This window comes from Podarcis muralis, chromosome 8 (genome assembly GCF_964188315.1).
Source record: "Podarcis muralis chromosome 8, rPodMur119.hap1.1, whole genome shotgun sequence".
Classification (NCBI taxonomy): domain Eukaryota; kingdom Metazoa; phylum Chordata; class Lepidosauria; order Squamata; family Lacertidae; genus Podarcis; species Podarcis muralis.
This window is the reverse complement of record NC_135662.1, coordinates 45325311-45347723: the sequence shown is the minus strand read 5'-3', so window position 1 is coordinate 45347723 and position 22413 is coordinate 45325311. Positions and strand designations below refer to the sequence as shown.

The 22413-nt window shown below is 41.1% G+C and overlaps 1 protein-coding gene across 5 annotated transcripts in view; it reads right to left on the bottom strand.

Annotated features, from left to right (window-relative positions):
* SLC35D4 (solute carrier family 35 member D4) overlaps nucleotides 1–22413 on the bottom strand; it is a 39242-nt gene extending 16829 nt beyond the window's left edge. For 2 of the 5 annotated variants that reach the window (XR_013393947.1, XM_028737178.2), the window contains exons 1-11: nucleotides 22229–22413; nucleotides 19996–20042; nucleotides 18286–18363; nucleotides 14057–14138; nucleotides 10971–11048; nucleotides 9826–9851; nucleotides 8132–8183; nucleotides 5722–5770; nucleotides 4315–4360; nucleotides 2048–2083; nucleotides 762–796 (exon numbers count right to left, since the gene is read on the bottom strand). Coding sequence is in view for 4 of the 5 variants with exons in the window: in XM_028737178.2 (XP_028593011.1) it covers nucleotides 762–796; nucleotides 2048–2083; nucleotides 4315–4360; nucleotides 5722–5770; nucleotides 8132–8183; nucleotides 9826–9851; nucleotides 10971–11048; nucleotides 14057–14138; nucleotides 18286–18363; nucleotides 19996–20042; nucleotides 22229–22300 (601 nt within the window). In the remaining variant the exon portion in view is untranslated. The remainder of the gene's footprint in view (nucleotides 1–761; nucleotides 797–2047; nucleotides 2084–4314; nucleotides 4361–5721; nucleotides 5771–8131; nucleotides 8184–9825; nucleotides 9852–10970; nucleotides 11049–14056; nucleotides 14139–18285; nucleotides 18364–19995; nucleotides 20043–22228) is intronic. The other 3 variants (XM_028737179.2, XM_028737182.2, XM_028737183.2) reach the window with 3 other exon arrangements.

Sequence of the window (22413 nt, the reverse complement as noted above, 5' to 3'; positions counted from 1 at the left end):
TTGCAAAGGCTCCCCAACTCTCCAGCCCCCCCCCCCAATATTTCAATCTGTAAATCCGCATGGTGCTCTGAGCTTTCTGCGGTTCAGAGAAGGTGTAGCACACAACTAACATTCTAAATAGACAGCATCAGAACTTCAGTTTCAGCATTACAGTTTGGACCAGGTTATATCCCATTAAAAACCAGTAACAGAAATAAATGTTTGTGCTTCTGTTGTACAAAATAAAATATCAGGTAGTATGACCAAGTTTCCAAGATTGATTCCGGCTTCTAAAACTCTCTGTTAAATCACACCTCAATCTACTGGTATGATCTACATCAGGCACAGGCAAACTCGGCCCTCCAGATGTTTTGGGACTACAACTCCCATCATCCCTAGCTAACAGGACCAGCGGTCAGGGATGATGGGAGTTGTAGTCTCAAAACATATGGAGGGCCGAGTTTGCCTATGCCTGGTCTACATGCAATTGTTATGATAGGCAAACAGAACTCCCTTTCTAGAAAAGATTTCCCAATAATTTCAGTGCAAGGAGACACTCCCCACTGATGTAGTTTTGTATGTACAGATCAGCTAACTCCATAAAAAGGAACAGATACCTACCTAAATGCAAGTGACCCACCTGTGCACCTGAACACACACAGACCTACAGATCGGGGGGGGTGTATCTAACAGATTATATTCCTAAACAGCATATGTAAGAAAATGAAACCATACATACCCATATAATTAAAAAACCCAGTTATAATTTTTAGTTCTTTTACCTGCTGGGTGGGATGCAAAAGCCAACATCACCACACTAAAAATAAAAAAGAGAGCACGGTATTAATTCCCCAGACTGAACAACGATGTCACAGATTATGCCATCTACCAAATTTGTAATTTAAATAATGTAGACGCTTCTGCAATTTGAGCTAAAGGGCAATAGAAAGTGTGTAGATGTGAGGTTTTGTCCTCTGCCATCACACATCAGACAGTATCACTTTAGGAAACAATACAATAACCAGAAATGTTTTATGGATATCTCTATAGGATTATTTTTGTGTGTATATAGGCATGTGTGATAAGGTCAATGCAAGGTTCTTAAACATTGCTGCCAGAGATTTATGCTTTTCCCCTCTGGCAAAATTCCATTTAGATTCCTCAGAATGCAGTGATTGCTCTGAGGCATGAAATTATACCTTAAACTGTTGAGAGTGTGTCACACTTCTATAATGAACTATTAATGCATGCAAAACCAGCTTTGGAGCCCCATAACCTCATGATCTTGCTAATAAAAAAATTCAGTTGCCTTTCACTGTTATGAATGATTAAAGTGAATATGATTGACCCCATTAATGCCCCCCAACTTGGGTGTCTATGGAGTTTGGAGCAGATTGAGTACTATACTTAAAAAAAAAAAAACCCTCAATTTCTGCCCCAAGAAAAGCTGTGTTCTGCAATAAATTATGCAAATCATTTTTTCATACTTAATTGTGGTTATGCTACTAAAAGAAAGTGGCAGTCATGACTCTGGAAATCTGATATCAGCTACTCTTTTTCCTGAGATTTCAAAAGAAACTTGCCTCCTCACTTTCAAGCCCTCTCTGCCTCCATAAGGTGACACATCCCTTCCCCACCAATTATTATTATTATTATTATTATTATTATTATTATTATTATTATTATATTTATTAAATTTGTGTGCCACCTTATACCTGTAGATCTCAGGGCAATTCACAACATAAAATTACAATATAAAAAACACTGAGTTAAGGGAGCTGGGGTGCAGGTGGAGGGGTGTGCATGTGAAGAATGGCAGGGGAGGGAAGATAAAGTCTGGAAGCACCTTGGAATTTAAGATGCCTCTCTTTAAACAGTGGGGGTGCATGCACTGCTCACCTACACTTATGTTCTACTTGTAGAATTGTAAATAAAGCAAATATTATGGAAACCCCCCCCCCCAAAAGGCACAAGTCTTCACTACTCTCTCTTCCAAAGGAAATCAAACCCAGGTAGGATTGCCCTGAAGCAAAACAACAAACAGAGAAAGAAAGAATGCAAGTTTTACCTGAATGCATAGTTTATATATTGTTGCTGAGAATCACTAAAAGAAGAAAATCATTTTATCTGTTACTTGGGGGTGAGGTCTAGACACAGTGATTTCCACCAAATATTATACCTAAGAATCCCTAAAAACCAATTATATGATGTTAATGTTATATTATTACTCATGGCATGTTTTCTTTATATTGATTTGGGCAAAACTACCCATGTTTCTGATTTCTGCTTGCCTGACTATTGTTGGCAAACCCAAGACTTTGGCACAGGAGTTCAGTCACAGCTCAGTAGCACACAAACAACCTCTCTGCACTCCTGGTTGAGTGCCAGAGAAGAATTGCCCTGGGGAAGGTGGAGAGCTATATTTATCCAGGGGACACAACCCCATTCAATGTGAGCCGCCAGTCATAGAGAGTGCACAGGCCAGACTGACCCTTGCAGGCCATGAGAACAGGTAAGAACCAGCCCTGGCTCAACTTCCCAGAATTTCTGCCCTGCAGCTGAAAAGAAATTGCCGGGACAGTGTTTTGACTCCTGAAAATGGCATTGCCAAGTTTCCAGGTATAACACTCCTGTCCAAAACATAAATGAAAGGCAACATTATTTTCCTCATGTTCGGAAGTTAGCAGGGTAGCTGGCCTACAGTAGGAGAGGGGAACCTGTGCCTCAAATGCTACTGGACTCCAAAAGCCTCAGCCAGCAAGGACACTGGGTCAAGGCTGATGGGAGCTGTAATCAGGCAACATTTAGAGGGTTCTGGTCTATAGAGGAGTGGGGAATATATACTGTGAGTAAGACTCCCCCCGCCCCTCCTAGCACACACACACACACACCCCAAATCTGCTCTGGGGGATTAGAACTAACTAGCTAACATTATTTTAAATTTATTCCCAACCATTTCATGGCTGTCTGGCTCTTTGATAAGCACGAAGTCACAGAGTTTTGAATTGCGGCTAACATTAAAGGAGTCAAATGGCAGGACCATAACACCCTCTCGACAGAAACGCTCTCAGAGAACTACATTACTAGGCCGTGTGACCCAGTTGCAAAGCCATTATGTCCTTGACAGAATTTATATCCTTCTAAATTGGGAGAAAAGAGGGAAGATGAGCATTAAAGCTGCAGTGAAGAATTTGCTCTTAAATGGTTGATTGATCGTATGTAAACCTTGCGTTCTTGCCAAGACCCACTCTCAAAGCAGCACACAAGCAAAATCCACCACGCTGTAAGTAACTCTTGTATGTGTGAGATACAGAGGGGAGTGATGTTTACAGCTCACTATTCCAGACTCATGACCATATACAGGTGAAATAAATGAACTTTTCCACGATATTCTAATTTTCCGAGTTTCACCTGTATTTCAGGTAGCTCTTGCCATAGTCTACTTGGTGAATTTATTCATTTGGGGTGCTGTAAACTAAGGGGGGCCCTAAAGTGTTTTTTTTAAGTGTCTCTCTCCCCCCCCCCTTTATAATCACACTTTCATCCAGGGATGTCAAAAAATCATTCAGTCAAAAATCTAACAATAACATGCATCAAAATCATCCCCCTATTACAGATAGGTAGCCGTGTTGGTCTGCCATAGTCAAAACAAAAAAATTTCCTTCCAGTAGCACCTTAAAGACCAACTAAGTTAGTTCTTGGTATGAGCTTTCGTGTGCATATGTATCTGAAGAAGTGTGCATGCACACGAAAGCTCATACCAAGAACTAACTTAGTTGGTCTTTAAGGTGCTACTGGAAGGAATTTTTTTTATCCCCCTATTAGTTATACATAATAGTATATACTTTTGTCCCTGCTCATTTATCCTAATTTCCCCCCTTCCTCCCTCCTCTTTATCCCCTCCCCCAAAAACTTGTTCTGTCTTCAAATCTTTAACCATGTGCACAGATTATTCATTCTAATTTGGATGCTTGGGTTGGCTCCCCCCCCCCCCCGTGCTATCCAATTCTTTTAAAGTGTCTCCATCAGGATTCTACTGACCACAGAGATATGGAGACCTCAGTTTATCACTGACTATACAGCTGTGCCTCAGTCCCTTTGTTCTTACAGTCATGAAAACAATCTGTAATTAAAATAATAATTATTATTTATTATTTATACCCCACCCGTCTGACTGGGTTGTCCCAGCCACTCTGGGCAGCTTCCAACATATATATAAACATAGTAAAACATTAAACCTTAAAACCATTACACCTCTTTCTCCTGATCTTTTTTTATTATTCTGTAATGGTGGTTCTTCTCTTTTACCCTCTTTAAAAACAAGGGGGAAATCACCTTAGAGAATTAGGTCTCCATGAATTATAATATACTTTGTAAGCCCCTGTGAATAAAAGGACACAAAACATGTAAAAGTCCACACTTGAGCATTATTTAGCCGTTTATCTATCCCCACCACCATTCAGATTAGAAGGAGTAGTACACCTACAAGTACTTGAATTTTTATATGAGAAGCAACTTCACTATTTCCCATTCATACCAGTAGACATTCCCTTTTATGCTTCCCCCCTCCTTCTGATTTGTTGATTCTGTAATGCTGATTAAATATCAACATGGCACATGCATGCAGATACTGGTGCATGCAGCCTGTTTTTTTAAAAAAAAATCCCCACCCAGGAAGTACACAAAAAGCACGTGGTCAGGCAACTGTAAATTTGCTTGTGCAGTTTTTTGGTTTTCTGCAAATCAGAGAGGAGAGAGAGACTGTTCTGCCATCAGAAATAGTTACAAGCAGGGCTGAAAAAGAACTAAAAGCAATTAAAGTGATTCTCAGCACACATTTTTCAGAATGCTGGGCAAAATATTGGGTATTGAAATGTTTGATGTGGTTTGCTTGTGCAGTTTTCTGGATTTGTGCAAATCTGAAGGATCAAGGGGGAGGGAAATATTCAGGTGCACACCAGAAATAGTTATGAACACTGCTGGAAAAGAAATCAAATCACAGAGGAGGTAGTGGGCATGGAAAGGGGGGTAGCAGAAAGTGACAATTGATCCACCCACCACAAAACGCCCCCAAAAATGATCTGGAGCAGTTTGGAGTCTGATTTCCCTCAACACTGGATTATCTCCATATAGGATAAAGCTGAATTTATAGGAGGAAAGCATTGAGAATGGTGTTGTTTGAGGGTAATGGCATGTGGACTACAGAAATGCAAACACTTTGAAGCGGATAAGCCCCAAGTCATAATGTGGACAGCTAGGGACCAATTTAAATTTGGTATCAATGTGATTGTTAAAATCTATTTGCAGTTAGAAAAATCTAAACTTTTATGCAGCATTTAAGCTACTTTGGCTAATGCCCAGTTTTGTAGTTATGCATTTATTTCCAACCAGTATAGATCAAAATCTCATTTCCATTATTTGTTCTCACTCTTCAGTGCTCTGTTCTCTCCAAATCATTTCAGAGCTTTGATCTGCCTATATTTGTTTTCCCTTCCATTTTCATGGTGTCATACAATTCAATGCAAAGTTGGATTCATTCATATACCTTTGGAAGGAACACACAATAAGCTTCTGTTCCAAGTGGAAGCAATACAAACAAACTCCGCTTATGCAATTTGTTGGCTATTGTACTGAGGGACAAAAGCCAGAAAACTGGGAGCCTCAGCCGAAACGCTACTAAAATGAAAAGGAGCAGCACTTATGCATTACAGCTTAATTTTCACAAATTTATTAAAAACTTACCAATGCATAGCAAATGGATGAGGGCCCAAAAATAGCCATCTGTGTCAAACTGTAAAATACAACATCAAAGCAAAGAGAGATAAACCCTCCTTCATAAATGGTTCCAAGATGTAGTTGCTGGAGGAGAAATGTTCTAGGAAAAACAATATATTAAAAAGAGCTGCCACTTTGTATCAATTTCAGTTTAATTTATTAGTCATTTGATATCATGTCTTCTTTTCATGTAGCAGCAACAAAAACAATAAGACATGTGTTTGGGTATCTACATCGAAAACAGACTTCATTGTGTAACACAGGCGTAGTCAACCTTTTTATACCTACCGCCCACTAATGCATTTTTCTTGATGATAAAATTTCCTTACCGCTTGCCAGTGCTGCAGTAACATGTGGCGTAGAACCCCTACCGCCCACCGGGAATCCTGAAACTCCCACTAGTGGGTGGTAGGGACCAAGTTGACAACCCCTGGTGTAACACAAGGTATTATCTGCTTTGTATGGGAGGGACTGGAGGACGCGGGTGGCACTGTGGTCTAAACAACTGAGCCTAGGGCTTACTGATCAGAAGGTTGGTGGTTTGAATCCCCGCGACGGGGTGAGCTCCTGTTGCTCGGTCCCTGCTCCTGCCAACCTAGCAGTCTGAAGGCACGTTGAAGTGCAAGTAGATAGGTACCGCTCTGGCGGGAAGGTAAACGGTGTTTCCATGCACTGCTCTGGTTTGTCAGAAGCGGCTTAGTCATGCTGGCCACATGACCCGGAAGCTGTACACCGGCTCCCTCAGCCAGTAAAGCGAGATGAGCGCTGCAACCCCAGAGTCGGCCACGACTGGACCTAATGGTCAGGGGTACCCTTACCTTTATGGGAAGGACTGAGGGCTAGCTCAACCACTGCCACCAAGATGTGCTGTGTCCATGCCTGCAAATCTGACTGGCATGTTAAGAACCTTGATTCATGCCCAACAGTGTATGTGCAGAGCAGCAGCCCGCATAATGGGACTGAGCCATCCTCCCAACACCAGCATTGCTGCAGCATACTGGAGGGACCTGCGGTAGGGCAAGGTGCTGGTGAGGTCAGGACTATGCAGTTCTGCTGCCACCCTGCCCCATGCCAGCTCCTTCCAAGTAAGCTGCAGTGGTGCTGGTGGTGGGAGGGTGGCTGTGGCTCTGCCTCACCGCACGGATCGCATCCAGCATAGAGCTTCACCACAACAAAGTGGGGACTTTGACTCTGGTCTCCCTTCATGTGGAGGAGCGCTACATGAGTACTGATATGCATATAGATTGTTTGTGCCATGTATGAACATGAAGATGGGGTGGAGGCTGGTCACACCAAGTGTTGGTGGTGGAGGGCTTGCAACTCCACAACCCCCACCCTTCCACATGTTCTCTCTAAGTGTAGGACATGTGTGAGCCCCCCACAGACAGGCCTTACCTTGGGGAGAGAGGGATCTGGGTGGTGGTTTCTCATTGGCACTCACTACTGGCTTTTTTCTTCCATGCTATGGCTGCAATCTTGTTTTAATCACTTTAAAAGTTTTTAGCCTGCCTTTCCATTAATGTTTGAGGCAGCTTTTAACAGAGGGCAATCTCAAGAAAAACACAAATTATAAGAGGGACAAAAAAAGGAGGTAAAACACAATTCAAAGCTAATTAACCAGGAAGGTTAAAAACTTAAGAGAATGGCAGGTTGGATGGATGCCTGTCTGAAAAAGGAAGGTGTTTTAAAAGGGATGGAAGAGGGGGCGAGAGGCGCCTCCCTAGGGAGAGAGTTTGAAAACCAACCGCGGGCACAGAGAAGGCCACCTTCTGCATCCCACCCAGACCTAATTCAGATATTGGTGGGTTGCAAAGGAGAGGGGTGGGCAGGCAGGCTCACGGAGAAGACAGCCCCACTATTCTCTCTCTCTTCAAAGCTGAAAAACAGCTCTGAGTAAACATGGACATGGCTGTATGTTTTTAAAAACAAGTGCAATAATGCATGTGGGGAGAGAAGAGGAGACTTCCAGAGGCACTAAAACAATTTACTGAAATGTGCCTAATGTGTTTCCAGTGCAAAAAAACTTATTTGGCTGACTAAAATATCATCCATATATACATAATGATCCAGAAACAAAGATTTCGCTTGAAAATAGAGCTTTAAGCCCTTGTTTCTATGCAGATGCCCCAAAGAAGGTTTTTATACCTGAAAAGCATTAGACTCCTTTCACAAACTGTTTCCTAGGCCTTGCTATGGTGGACCTGCCTCTGTGAAAGGTTTTGTTGCTTGGCCTGTGCCCTCCTGTCTTTTCCTCTCAATAGCCAATCACAATCAAGAGGGAATGTTCACTTCCTGAATCCAATAGCAAGACAAATGGAAGGAGACAGCCATTTCACAGTAATCTTAGGATTGGTGTTTTTTAAACCAACCTACCTACCTGTGGATCACAGAAAGGAAGGCACCCTGCTGCTACCAGAAGAGTCAGCACTCTGCATGGAAGAAAGAGTGACATTCATTGCAATGCATTCTCAGAGGAATTATATATTTATATTTCATTAAATACATCCATCTGTCTATCTCATCCTGTATCTATCTCATCCTGCCTCCAAATAGCTCAAGGAAGTACATGTTATCCTCACTACTACCCTGTAAGTTAGGGTTAAGCTATGAAATATTGACCAGTCCATTGTTATCCAGTGAGCTTCAGGGCTGAATGGAGATTTGATTGCATGCTCAATTCAAACATGGTGACCCCGGGATAGCACACATGGTGCTTTTCAGATGATGATGGACTCCAAATCTCATCAGCACAAGGCCAATAGTCAGTGATAATGGAAGCTGGAGTCCAACACTGGAGTCCAATATTGTCTGCCACTGCTGTAACCAAAGCCCTGCCCTGGCTTTATTCATAATTTTCAGTTTTGTTATTATTCCTACTACTACTATATTTGCCACATGACAGGCAACAAGCATGATCAAATGGATGAGAATAACATAGACAATGAAATTGCCCCTTGGGGGAAGAGGAAAAAAAGCTAAGACACACATTGTGTAGTAGCCCCTTCTTACAACATCCCCTTCTACTTTTGTCATGACCCCATCTGCCCTATTCTTGCTTTGCAGACCCAGCTTGAATTCAAACCACAGCTGCAAATCCTTTTGCCAAAAGCAGGGCTTGCAGTTGGAGCTGAATGTAAACTGCCCAAATGCAAGCCCCACTGCAGCTGTCGTGGACGCACTTTGGTTATCCCACACCTGGTGTCACATGATGTCAAGTACAGTAACTTATCCATCACAGAAGGATAAAATTGGCCATGTGGGCAACGCTAGAAAAAGTTAGTCCTTTCTCTCACACCGTTTCTCCAATGCAAATCACCTCTCTGAAGCTGCTATAATCTGCGGGGGAGGGGGGGGGAATACTGGCTTAATACAAAAACACCTGAATTCCAAAAAGTTTTCATAAGTTATTAACTTGAGTTACTTTTAAACACAGTTAAAATATGTTTATTATTTTTGAGATATTTTACTGAATCATTCTTATATAATATCTTCTCATAGTTCTGTTTGCCTGTGAACAATCTTCTTTTGTCAAGGTCTTTTGGAAATTGTGTATTTAAGCATTTTGAAAAAATATGCACACAAACACAATTATTTCATCCCCTCTGATCCAAATCTCATCAAATACAGATACATATTTCTGAGCACTTACTATAATTCTCTGAAACAATACTGTACTGTATTTAAAAAGGAATCTAATTTAATAATGATACACCCAATTCAAATTGGTCCTAGGCCTAAATCCAATGAATAATTAGGGATGCCTAAGCCCACTGATTTTAATGAACTTAAGGAGGCTTAACTCTGTGTTGACAACTCCAAGAGATGAGTCAAGAAAAAGAACCATGGAATTATGATTCACCTGGAGAAGTTATGGTAGGCCTCTGTGTGTCAACCTGCTGAGTAATATAATTTCTAGGCAGTTTCATCTGTATGTTCAAAGCAAAGTATGTATTTAAGCATTAAAAACTTGTCCTTTTTGAAGTTTATGATGACTAGAAAACCAACTTTGCAATCTGTGAGAAATCTAGGCCCTCTGTGAAACTCTATAGACTTATACATTGAGAAACTTACCTACAGATTTTTAGTCTAGAGGTCTGCTGTTAAGAAAGGAAATAAAATGCAATCAAAACACTGGAAAGAAAATGTGTTATTATACATGCATCTAGACTTCTGACAGTTTTCCAAATGCAAGTTCTATTATTGTGGTACCTGTAGAAGAAAAAATGAACTCAACTTGAAATAGTTCCTAAATAAATTAGCTTCTAAAATTGCACGCATACCCCAGCCAAAAGCAAAGTTTGCAACTTTTTTGGCGGGTGGGGGTCCTCCTGGACTTAATGCTATCTGCAGTTATTAGGATTGCTTTATTACTAGCTGCGACCCTATCTGGTTGTAGCAGATATTTCCCTGGTTACCTCTAGACTGGGTTAGTGTAATGCAATCTATGTGTGTCTGCCTTTAAAGAGGATTCATAAGCTACAGCTGTTGCAAAATGCTAATTCTACACCAGGGCCTTTTCAGTGGTAGCCTCATCTTTTTAAAAAACAAACAAACAAACAAACAAACAAACACCTCTCTCCATGAAATGCGCCTTCCCTCCCTGTTGTTGTTCAGGTAGGATCTACATTATACTTCAAATAGCTTTTAACTGAGGGCTCAGTTAGACCAAATGTTCCTCACCACAGCCTTAGTGGAAAGAGTTCCCACTTATATAAGCTGGGGCATCTGATTTTCACCAATTCTTCCTACCTGCTTAAGTTCCTCCCTTTGAAAGCTGCTCCTGGTAGTTGGGAACTCTGGAACAGAATACTATAGGGCTGAAGTTGAAAAATATTGGTTGTCCCAATTTGTGGAAGTGGTTTTTCACTAAGGCAAAACTACCAAGGATACAACTCTTGGACTGCATCAAAATCAGCATTTTCCCCCCTCTCTGTTTCAATGATCTGAGCTATTTATGGATCTTCAGAGTGACACCGTCATTCGGCTCCCTTTTTGCTCTATTACAGACTTCAAAATACATATTCTTCCCACAGAATTCAATAATTTTCTTTCCATTTCTGAAAGGAAAAGTTTGAAGTATTTCCCTTATTAAAAATAAAATAAAATTAGTAACTGGATTATTTAGCAGAGCTGGGAAAACATGGTAACACTAATTTCACTATTTCCAAAGCCCTGGCACAGGCTGTTAACAACACAGGAAATTCATTTTGTCATACCTCTTTCTGCACAAATGCCTCGATTCCACAAGCTATAACGTCTGCAGCATTGTGTAAGGTAAGAAAGATAGGAATTGGCTGTCAAGGGAGAAAATGTGACCAATAAGATTAGCACTGCAGATTCTGGAAAGATCCTCTTCTGCACTTATTCATGTTTCTCTTGGGGGGTCCTAAAAACCAGATATTTCTAGGGATACAGTTTCCCTTATAAACAGCTGTAGGAGTTTGCAGGTATGAAATGAGGTGGTGCACAAAGCATTACATTTCTCCCATGAGCATAGCACTAAGAACTAGCACCATGAGGAAAAACAGTGCAGTCTCCAAGAAGGGATAGAATGTTTAGCCTAGTTTCAGTCTGACAATTTCATGCATGTTCAAAACTCTGATCTATTTCTTTATTAACCCACTGTGACTTTAAAAAAAACAAACCATGCAAAAATGTGTATTCAAATACCCTGGGCTGTTTTTTCTAAAAATATATTTAGGGGTACTCTCATTTTTACTCAAGAAAACCACCATTTTATAGTTCAAATCAAGGGAAATAAATACAGTAAATGGACAAAAGTACAAATATTCACAAAACGTTTAGGGCAGGGCTAGGCAACCTAAGGCCCGGGGGCCGGATGTGGCCCATTCGCCTTCTCAATCTGGCCCGTGGATGGTCCGGTTTTTACATGAGTAGAATGTGTCCTTTTATTTAAAATGCATCTCTGGGTTATTTGTGGGGCCTGCCTGGTGTTTTTACATGAGTAGAATGTGTGTTTTTATTTAAAATGCATCTCTGGGTTATTTGTGGGACATAGGAATGAAACTCCTCTCATCACTCCAAAAACGAACCACGTTTAAACTGGAAACTATATGGAAAACTTGGAATTTGTCTTCTAAGTCGTGCATGCAAGGCTACTATAAATGAGTTCTGTATAAAACGGAATTTGTAAATTATTGGAAGAGCTTTATTTGATAGGATACTTATTTTAGGTGTTTGCCACTGATCTTATTTTATTTTGTATAAACAATTTATCTGTTATTCTTGTATTTTTTCACTAGAAATGCTTTTTGTAGAAACAAACATGTAGGCCATAACAAATTATTTGGACCTAAGACACAGCCACTTAACAAAGTACATTCTAAATACTTGGGAATTTGCAAGAAATGGTATTCAATGAACAGCCAAGCATGGCACATAACCAGTCAGTTGTTGACTGGTCTTCAGTAGGATCAAAAAACAACAATTCATGCTGCCCATGCTCAATAATTTGCCAATCATTATTGTTAATCTCTTGTAAAAACATCACATCATGTTTTGCAATGTACATTTTGTTATGTGGTCAGTGTTGATTATATTTTATCAGTACAGATATATTTTAAAAACAAAGAACAGTTCCTAGTTCCACTGCTGGCCTTGTTACCTACCATTTATGCTGCCCCTCACTGCTGCTGAGGCAGAAAGTTAAACGGAGCCCGTCATCTAACACAGGCCACTTGAACTAGAGCACAATAATAGGAAATACTAGAAGTAATGTCTAAGAAAGCTGACACCAGAATTTACATTTTTCCTTTTCTCCAGCCAAGTTTTAACACACACATGTATATACAGACACACTCACACACCCCTTCCCCTTCCATATGCTATTGGCTCTTTCTAGAGCCAAGAGAAATGTGTTTTGCTGCCAACAGTGGCTCCAGATTGCCCAGCTCAGCTAACCTTCGCCAGATGTCTATTGTCTTTGATGATATTTTTTAGGAGCTTTAGTCTTTATAAAAGGAAGCTCAGTATGTTGGTCCAGCCAGCATAAGCAAATTGCCATCTCCTCAATTCCACTATCTCACGAACACATCTCAGCCAGTTGTTGTTCCAGAAATTCTCATTTCAGTTTGAAATGTAAATTCTTAGATGAAATAGGCAGGCACATGCCCTCACAGCTAAGTAAGACCCATTTCTACAGCCACTGTGTAGATTGCATTTCAAGTGCAGGAAAAAAAAACCCATTTCAAGTGTTTTCACAATCCCATTTTAACACTGCCATTTTATAGATGAGGAACTGAGACTGAGTTTGGGGAAGAGCAAGAATCTGAAGCCGGGTCTCCCCACTACGTGTCCGCACTGGCTCTCATCCAGCGCAGAATTACTCACCAAACAAAGGGACAAAGCAAACATCATAATTAAAACCAGCTCGACTGATTTGGAAATGAATCTATATGTAGTTATATGATGCACCACAGTAGGGGCAATAGACATTTGAGCACTAATTTAGGAATCATGTTAACAACAATGAAAAGGCATTTTATGCTCCTATCTATTTCATGTGTCAAAATGGAGCATCTTTCATATTCATGTACAATGAGCTGAGGCCTCATCATAACAGTAGATTCTGAAGAGGCGGGAGTAACAGAAAAAAAGTGGGGAGGGGGAGATTATGGGATGTAAGTCAACAGAAAAAGGAAGAGTCACATAGACTAAACTTCCCCAGTTGCCTTATCAGAGGATGTAAGTGCTTCATGTGCTAATTCCCAGGGCAAAAGCAAAGAGAGGAAGGGAATGAACTCTGGCTCCTGTTAAGGGTGACTTGTTTTGTGCTGAGAATTCTTAGCTATTTTGCTGTTGGAGCTCATTATACCCATTTGTCATCTCTATATTGACTGACCAGGCAGCTTGCTTAAAATATATATATATAACCTCTTTCACCATTAATTATCAGTTTTGCATTATATACAGCTGGAGATATACATTTCAGTCTTGTTGATACTGTTCATGCATATTTGCAATAGTGGTCGTTATTGTCACCACTGCACATATAGGGACAATATAACACACAAAGCTGAAAATTAGGGAATTGCTTGCAAAGCAACCATCCAGTCAACACAAGGATTTCTACTTGTGCAACGGGATTTGCCCCTTCTCCTCCCCCACTTTCCCGAAACTTGCTCCAGAGGATGCTTACAGCTTCCAAACAGCAGTTAGTGTTTTCACAAATGACTTTAACCTCAGTTAGGCCAATGACTTTAACCTTAGTATGCTATCTGGAGTAAAACATTAACACCAACAAATGAAAAAGCATGTTAGTTTCCATTTGCCTGTATCTTACCAGTCTGGACAGTGCCCTGGAACCTGCATAAATAATGCCCACAAAGAGTGCAGAAGCTGGAAGCCATGACAGCACTTCAGATCTGTAAAAACAAATGGCGCATACAGTTACGACTATGCCAGATTCTGTATACAAACGATATCAAAAGACATCTACCCAAAACATTTTCCCCAACTAAACAAAGGGAAATGAACCTGGACCAGGTGTAATTAAGAGCCATGAAGGAAGTTGGAAGCTCTGCAAGTTAGGGTACATCTCTTGGCATCTCTTCCCATGCTGCAAAGATGCACATCTGTGGTGATTTTCTACCTGTTTGGCTTGAGTGTATCCAAGTATCCTTATTGGGTTAGCTCTTCTGAGGAGCTGCAATGATGACATGCCTCTACAGTGTAATCTCCTGATTCTGTTTTTAAGTATGTTGTTCTGCTCAACCAATGAGTTAGTTGAATTCAATCCAACTTCTGCTCATACAACATAAATTCTCTTTCCTCACACCAGGCCCAAATCTTATCTGGATCAAACTGACAACTACTATAATTATTTTGCTGGTAACTTCAAATCAGATGCCTCCTTAAAACAAGCAATGTCATTTGAACTGAAGCAGCAGTGGAAAAATAAAGCCCTAAAGCTTGAGAATGAGGTCTCCATGTGGAAAACAGAGATCACTGACCACAATGTGAAGTCTCAGGAATCCCTAAAATGTTTGCATGTCCAATGTGACCATCTAAAATGCAATGGAAAAGGCCATTAGAACCGTTCCCACGATGGAACTTCAGAACTCAATCCTGCCAAGAGGGATTCTTTTTCAGGGCTGGAAAAGAATGTCTAGCACTACGGGAAATGCTTCAACAACAGTCATCACTCCAACATGCCAAGCCATACAACAGTCAGGCTCAGAATCTGCTATAATGACTTTGCAGAGAGCACTGTGTTGTGCATTCCTTGACAAGTACGAAAGAAATATGCAGTATTCCATGAATCGAAATGGTAGCCTGGTGATCACAAGGCATGCCTACGCTACAAATCTAGATTGATCATCATGGCATCTACCCAAAGAGCATTGCAGATAACTCTTCTGTGAAGGAGTTAAAAGATCTCAATCAGAGAAATTTCAGCACACACTCAAAATCTAAATACCCCTCTCATCCTTAGGCTTCCTTTGTTGATGGAAAAATAGGCAAGTTAAGGTTGTTGTGTGGATGCACTCATCACCCAAGGCATAGTTTGTTCATTCTAGACACAAAATGCAGAGGTTCTTGGAGAATTATGTGTACACAAACAGCCTACTTTCAGATCTAGATTTCTGAAGGAGTTAGAAGCAGCTCCTATATCTTTCCATCTGCAGGCAGAGACACAAGTACAATATGAGTCACCCCACCCACTTTGAAATCTGTTGGGGTTGATGATACTCAGTATTTCTGCAAATGAGACTGAAGGGAACTGTAGGCACCAAGGAAGCCAACAGCCAAAATCTCATTTATTCTGTGGCTCACTGAACAGAGTGAGGAACTCATGACTTGCACACAGCCTGAGTCTTCCATCATTGTTGCTGATCAAAATCTTAAGACACCCCAGTGCTGATATTTCTACAAGCTAGTAATCTTCCATGTTGTACGGAATATGTATTAAAAGCTCAAACACAAAGATCAAATACAAGGTTGGTGACCATGGGCATAGCCAGAGGGCAGGGGAGGCAGCTACCACCCCAAATCAAGTAAATAAATAAAAATACTTAACTGACTAATTTCATCACAGATAATTTGGTTCTGCCCCACCCCAATATAAAGCCTGTCCCCGCAAAATAAATCCTGGCTATGCCCATGCCCACGCGGGTGGCGCTGTGGGTAAAACCTCAGTGCCTAGGGCTTGCCGATTGCATGGTCGGCGGTTCGAATCCCCACGGCGGGGTGAGCTCCCGTCTTTCGGTCCCAGCTCCTGCCCACCTAGCAGTTCGAAAGCACCCCTAAGTGCAAGTAGATAAATAGGTACCGCTTTATAGCAGGAAGGTAAACGGTGTTTCCGTGTGCTGCACTGGTGCTGGCTCGCCAGAGCAGCTTCGTCACACTGGCCACGTGACCCGGAAGTGTCTCCGGACAGCGCTGGCCCCTAGCCTCTTAAGTGAGATGGGCACACAACCCTAGAGTCGGACACGACTGGCCCGTACGGGCAGGGGTACCTTTACCTTTATGCCCATGTTGGTGACCCCTTGCCTAATGTAACACATTCTGCATGAAGCTGCATTTGAAGAAAGGGTAGAAGCTGCAGCCAGTGCAGAATTCTGAAGCATGCCTCTTGAAAACAGACTTCCTATTCTGCCTCATCCATGCTGTCTGCGTACTCCTTTCCATGTCCAAGCTTTAAATTGCTTGAGTTCTGGGTACCCTAAGGAGTGCCTCTTTCCTTACACTCCTCCCCTTTTATCTTTAGGTCTTCTGCAGCATGCCATCCTTTGCATCCCATCTTTTATTTAAGGATAGCAGGGAGAAGGAAAGTCTCTGTGTTAGGATTACCTTGCTTAGACTGACATCTAGTGGAGTGAAGTCTTAAGCTCCAAAGCAGAACAATATTTAACCAAAACAAAAAATTCCTTCCAGTAGCACCTTAAAGACCAACTAAGTTAGTTCTTGGTATGAGCTTTCGTGTGCATGCACACTTCTTCAGATACACACGAAAGCTCATACCAAGAACTAACTTAGTTGGTCTTTAAGGTGCTACTGGAAGGAATTTTTTGTTTTGACTATGGCAGACCAACACGGCTACCTATCTGTAACTGGAAATATTTAACCAAGTTAGGAGACAACAGTGCTTTGGTTTTTAACAGAAAGCATCAGGGTGACGAGAACAACATTTAAGCCACCCTTACCCTGGAGCTCTATCAGATATCTGTCCCCCTGATGTGCAGCCATTCTACAAATGGAAGAACAGTACTACTGATGTTGCTTGGAATGAATTTCTCCAAGCACAGATCTTTATGTCACAGGTCACTATTCTTCTAGGGGAGGACATGTTAGAGGTGTGTAAAATTATGCATGGAAAGAAGAAAGTAGAGAGGGAGGTTTTTCTCCCTCCTTCAGAATACTAGAACACAGGGGCATCCAAAGAAGTTGAATGCTGGAAGAGTCAGAACAGACAAAAGGAAATACTTCTTCTCGCAGTGCACAGGAACCAACTTCCACAAGAGAAAGTGATGGTCACCAACTTGGATGTCTTCACAAGAGGATTAGACAAATTCATAGCGGGGAAGGCTAACAATGGTTACTAGGCAGGATGACTATGTTCTGTTTCCACCTCCAGAAGCATTATGCCTCTGCACACCAGTTGCTGGGAGAGGAAAGAGCAGTGGGGGACTCAGGTCCTGCTCACACACTTCCCATAGGTACCTAGTTAGTCACTGGGAGAACAGGATAGTGGGTTACATGGGCCACTGGCCTGATCGGGAGGGGGGGTGCTCTTCTTATATACTTACGTACATAACCCTGGACAAAATGAAGTATTTTTTTCTGTAGGTTTTTGCCTCTCAAATTCATGACGGTTTTTTTAATGTGTTTTTTTAATGTGTTCAATTTAAACATCAGACTAGATTTCCATGGAATAAATCAGCTATTCCTAAAACTGTATCCCAAACAGTTCATAACTGGGCAAGACCAGGCACCCCCAAACTCGGCCCTCCAGATGTTTTGGGACTACAGTTCCCATCATCCCTGACCACTGGTCTTGTTAGCTAGGGATGATGGGAGTTGTAGTCCTAAAACATCTGAAGGGTAGAGTTTGGGGATGCCTGGGATAGACAGTCAAACAGCAAGTAAGTGATCTTGCATACTAAGCTGCAAACAGCAGATTTCTCAGTTCTAGATTGTATGCAGTCTAAAATGCCCTATAGAGTTGGGAAGTAGCTTCATTTGACCATGCTAATTATATAAGAATGGGAGAGGGGGCTGGAAGAGAAAAGCCTATACACTTGTGCACAGACACTTGATGAAACCGTGGCCTATCCTATGGTTTTAATCTCATGAGTATATGCGCAAAGTTATATAAAAGCATAAAGAAAACACTCCAGTTACATACAGAAAAAAGTGTGCGCATGTTTATTATTATTTTACCACTACACAGTTCTTGCAACATTATGGGGTAAAAACCACAGCCAAGTATCTGAAATAAGATGACACATGTTCCAGTGAATATTAATTGGAATACCGTCTGTATATTCTTACACTGCAATTTCATTGTACCTTGAACTGCTGCTGATCTCAGTCCAGCCAATCTTCCAGGAAATGTGTAGGAGAAATCCACCAACTAGTGTCTGCCAGCTGCAATTGAAACACGCACAATGTTCTGTTTCTAAACAATTAACCAAAGTCAATTATTACTCACAGTGGAGGCTTCTTCCATGAGTGACACAGTCTGATCATATGCTGCCTTCAGTCATTGGACTGGCAGCATAAAGAGCAACAAAATAAAATTATGATGATGGAACAAAACAAGAAATTATATTCCTAACAGGCAACTTGGGCTGCTGCAGAGCCAGTAGATGCACCCGCACCTGTAGTTAAAGCACCAGCTGCTTAAGTGGAGCAAAACCACAAAGCTTTTACACTGCTAAATTCTGAAATCAAAGATTCCACCTGTTGAGGCCACAGGGAACAGAGCTTAAGCCAACTTCTCCTTCTCTAAGGCCATTTGCAGAAGTGACACTGAAGCTAGTTTGTATATCCAACATTTGCAATGCAAATATTGATTAGGATGCATATATATATATATATATATATATATATATATTATATGAATTAGTGTCAGGTAAGCTGTACAGTGGTACCTCGGGTTACATATGCTTCAGGTTACATACGCTTCAGGTTACAGACTCCGCTAACCCAGAAATAGTGCTTCAGGTTAAGAACTTTGCTTCAGGATAAGAAGAGAAATCAGGTTCTGGCGGTGCGGCAGCAGCGGGAGGCCCCATTAGCTAAAGTGGTGCTTCAGGTTAAGAACACTTTCAGGTTAAGAACGGACCTCCAGAACGAATTAAGTACTTAACCTAAGGTACCACTGTATAAGCTATGAGTCTTGCTATGAACTTGTTGGGTGGCCCAAAGCAAGCCACTTCAGCAGGGGTCGTCAATATCATGCCCTCCAGATGTTGTTGGACTTCCATATGGCCCAAGCAGCAAGGGCAACAGTCATAATAGGAGTTGTTGTCCAACAGCATCTGGAGGGCATTATGTCAGCTCCCCCACACAACATGGTCAATCTAGTCTACTGCCCATCAGCTTAACTGAGTGATCCCATTTTCTAGTCTTACTGGAGATACATTTCTCTCTATTCACTTTTTTACCTCATGCATAATTAGATAATCCTCACTCAAATAATCATCAGCTTACATTTGTTTTGTCTGGGTTTGTCACACAGAATCTTAAGAACTGTTGTAACTTGACAGAGACTTTCAGAAGCCACTGTGAAAATAAGAACTCTCTTTCACACCATCTTGGTCTTGGCCCCCCCTTTCCCTCCATAGCTGTCAATTTTAAACCACCAATCAAATCTCTTCCTCAGAAGAGTTTGAGCACTCTGCCATCAGCCTTGTGATTTTGGTTAAACTGCCTTCCTCTGCTGTTTTGTGGGAAGTAGGCTGACCATAGGATCTGACATATTTGAAGCTCTTGAACATTTGAAATGGGGAGTGAAAGTTATCAAAACTTAGAAAATGGCACATTCCTTCCCCCTCAGCTACAGGGAGGGGCTGTTGAAAAAATAGCTGTTTTTGACACAGAAGCAGAGAGCTGAGAATTAGGACAAGTGAATAACATGTTGTAACAATAAAACATATAGGAGTTTTCCAGATGAGGATATACAGCAAGTGTATGAGACATCAACATTAGCCTCTGTCTGGTACAGCTACCTACGTACTTATTCTGTCATTTTTAATGCACTTTTGAAATACTTACCCTTGAAAAAGAGTAGGGTAGGTGAATTTCAGGACAGACAGAACATACTGGAAGACAAAACACCAAGTTAGGGGATAGTACATAAACACACACACACACTTACTTACTTTTCAAGTAATTTTAACAGAAATCAATGGATGCAATGGATCAGGCAATGAAACAGAACCCAGCCATAAAAATAAAAAGAAACAAGTCATAGCTAGCCCTGACCTGAATAGGCTACTTGGGACAGAACTTACTTATTAATGAGTGCAATTTGAATTAACTAAGTGACCACTTCAAGTAAGAGAATCTACCAAACTCATTGGCTTATCAGATGTACATTTTTTCCGTAATTCAAACATAGGAGTTGCAAGTAGATGTTGTAAACTGAAGAAGATTTAAAGTAAAGCCTTAGAAGCTACCTGTTGCATAGGATTCTCATGACCTTTGCCGGTTCTGCCTTAACCATAAACCAAACCAAAGCAACATATATATATACACACAGTGCACACACAGAGAGAGAGAGCAAGTAATTTAATTTGGTTGATTAAATTACATGCTATTCTTACATACTTTCCCCCTTGAACTTCATTGTTCATTTGCTTTCTGCCTTGAAAATACCACAGCCTGTTGCTTCTCATCCATCCCTGTGTTCCTATAATCTGATTTTTCTAAAGGATGTTGCAAGACTCCAGTCTTTTCTGTTTTAAAGGTAACAGATGCTAAAAAGATGCTAAAAAGACTTGTAGCACCTTAAAGACTAACAAATACAAGATTGCCTAATTTATTTTATTTATGTAAACTGTTTCTAAGCTGTCCTTCAGTGGATTCCACAACGGAATACATTAAATATGAGAATTAATCAAAGCTACAGATGGAATAACACATTTGTCAAACAATTTATAGACTACGGGGCAAAACAAGACTATACAAACTAAAAGCAGATTAAGACAATATAACTCTTTAAAATACCTGAGCAAATAGAAATGTTTTAACTTGGCACAAAAAGGCGGTCAGTGCCAGGTACCTCTCAGATCCAAATATGTGGTATTGCCACAGAAGAGGCCTCTCCTTGGTGCATGCAAAACACATCTCCATGAAGGAAGGTGCTCAAGGAGAGGGTCTCTATTAAAGATCTCATGGCACAAGCAGATGGGGGGGCAGGCAGGAACACACGTTCTGTCAGGCATTTGTGTTCCAAACAAACTTTGTTGAACTACAGTTCACTTTGTCAGATCTAGTACACAAAAGTTAATACAGAACAATCCTAACCATGTCTACTCAGAAGTATGTCCTACTGAATTCAATGGGGCTTACTCCAATGTAAGTAGGGTTTGGATTGCAGCCTTAGTCTTTAAGGAACTGCAAAGACTTTTCTTGATTTTGCAGCAACAGATTAGGTCTGGAAGTGGCTGTAGATCCTGGAAAGGTTACACATTTCACTTGTCACAGAAGAGGGAACAAAATTGTCTGAAGCTTGTATTGAAGTACCTCATTGAGACTTGCTCCCAAGTAAATGTGTCTAGTTTTTTTCCTTTCTTCTAACTTCAGGGTGGCAAAGCCAACACATTTAAATGGAATAAATCCGTAAATTCTTTCTTAATAGTTAAAACCCAGAGTCCTAAACCTAAATATTTAAGACTTGCTGTGTATACAAACTATCAAAAAAACATTGTGCTTTCAAATGATAATACAAATAAAACTGCCACAATTTTCTTATCGCTTGAGAGCATGTTTTATTGTCTGTATGTATATACTTTAAGGCTGAGTGGGATGTGATAACCCCATATGACCTTTTGTGCATGATTTTTAATTGTTTTGAGTTTTGTTAAGAGTTCTCACACAGCCCTAGAAGTATTTCTATTTTATCCACTTAAGGCAACTATATAACGCCATTGATTTAGTTTATTCATTAACCTCTTGCTTTCCAGGGATAAATGTGAGGACCCTTCCGTCCTCCCCCCATCCCATGTGGGGTTTAAGAGCGGGCTAAAGGAAAGTCGATTCCGGTAGCTGCAAGTCGCTGCGAGGAGAAAAGTCAGTTTTCGAAACAAACTGAAAATCAATGAGCAGCTGTTCATTGACTCGCAGAGAAACACAAGCTCACCGATGCGGGGGGAGAAAAGGCAAACAGTGTGTTCGATTTTCCGAGGTATAAAAACTAGCAGACCAGCCAAAACTTGCGACCCTGTGAAAATTTTAAAGTCGAAATAAAGGGCAGTTTAAACCAGCAGAGCTCTCTCAGCCTCACCTTGTTGGTGAAATAAGAAGACAAGTAGAACAAACAGAAGGCGAGACCAGTTGCAGGTCTCTTTAAATACATCTGTCAAATCATTTCACCAGTCCGGGGACAAGGGAAGAAAGGCACTTTCTCCCGACTGCTGCGACCTGCCTGGAAGAGCGACTGCATGCGGCTGCCATGACAGAGACACGTTG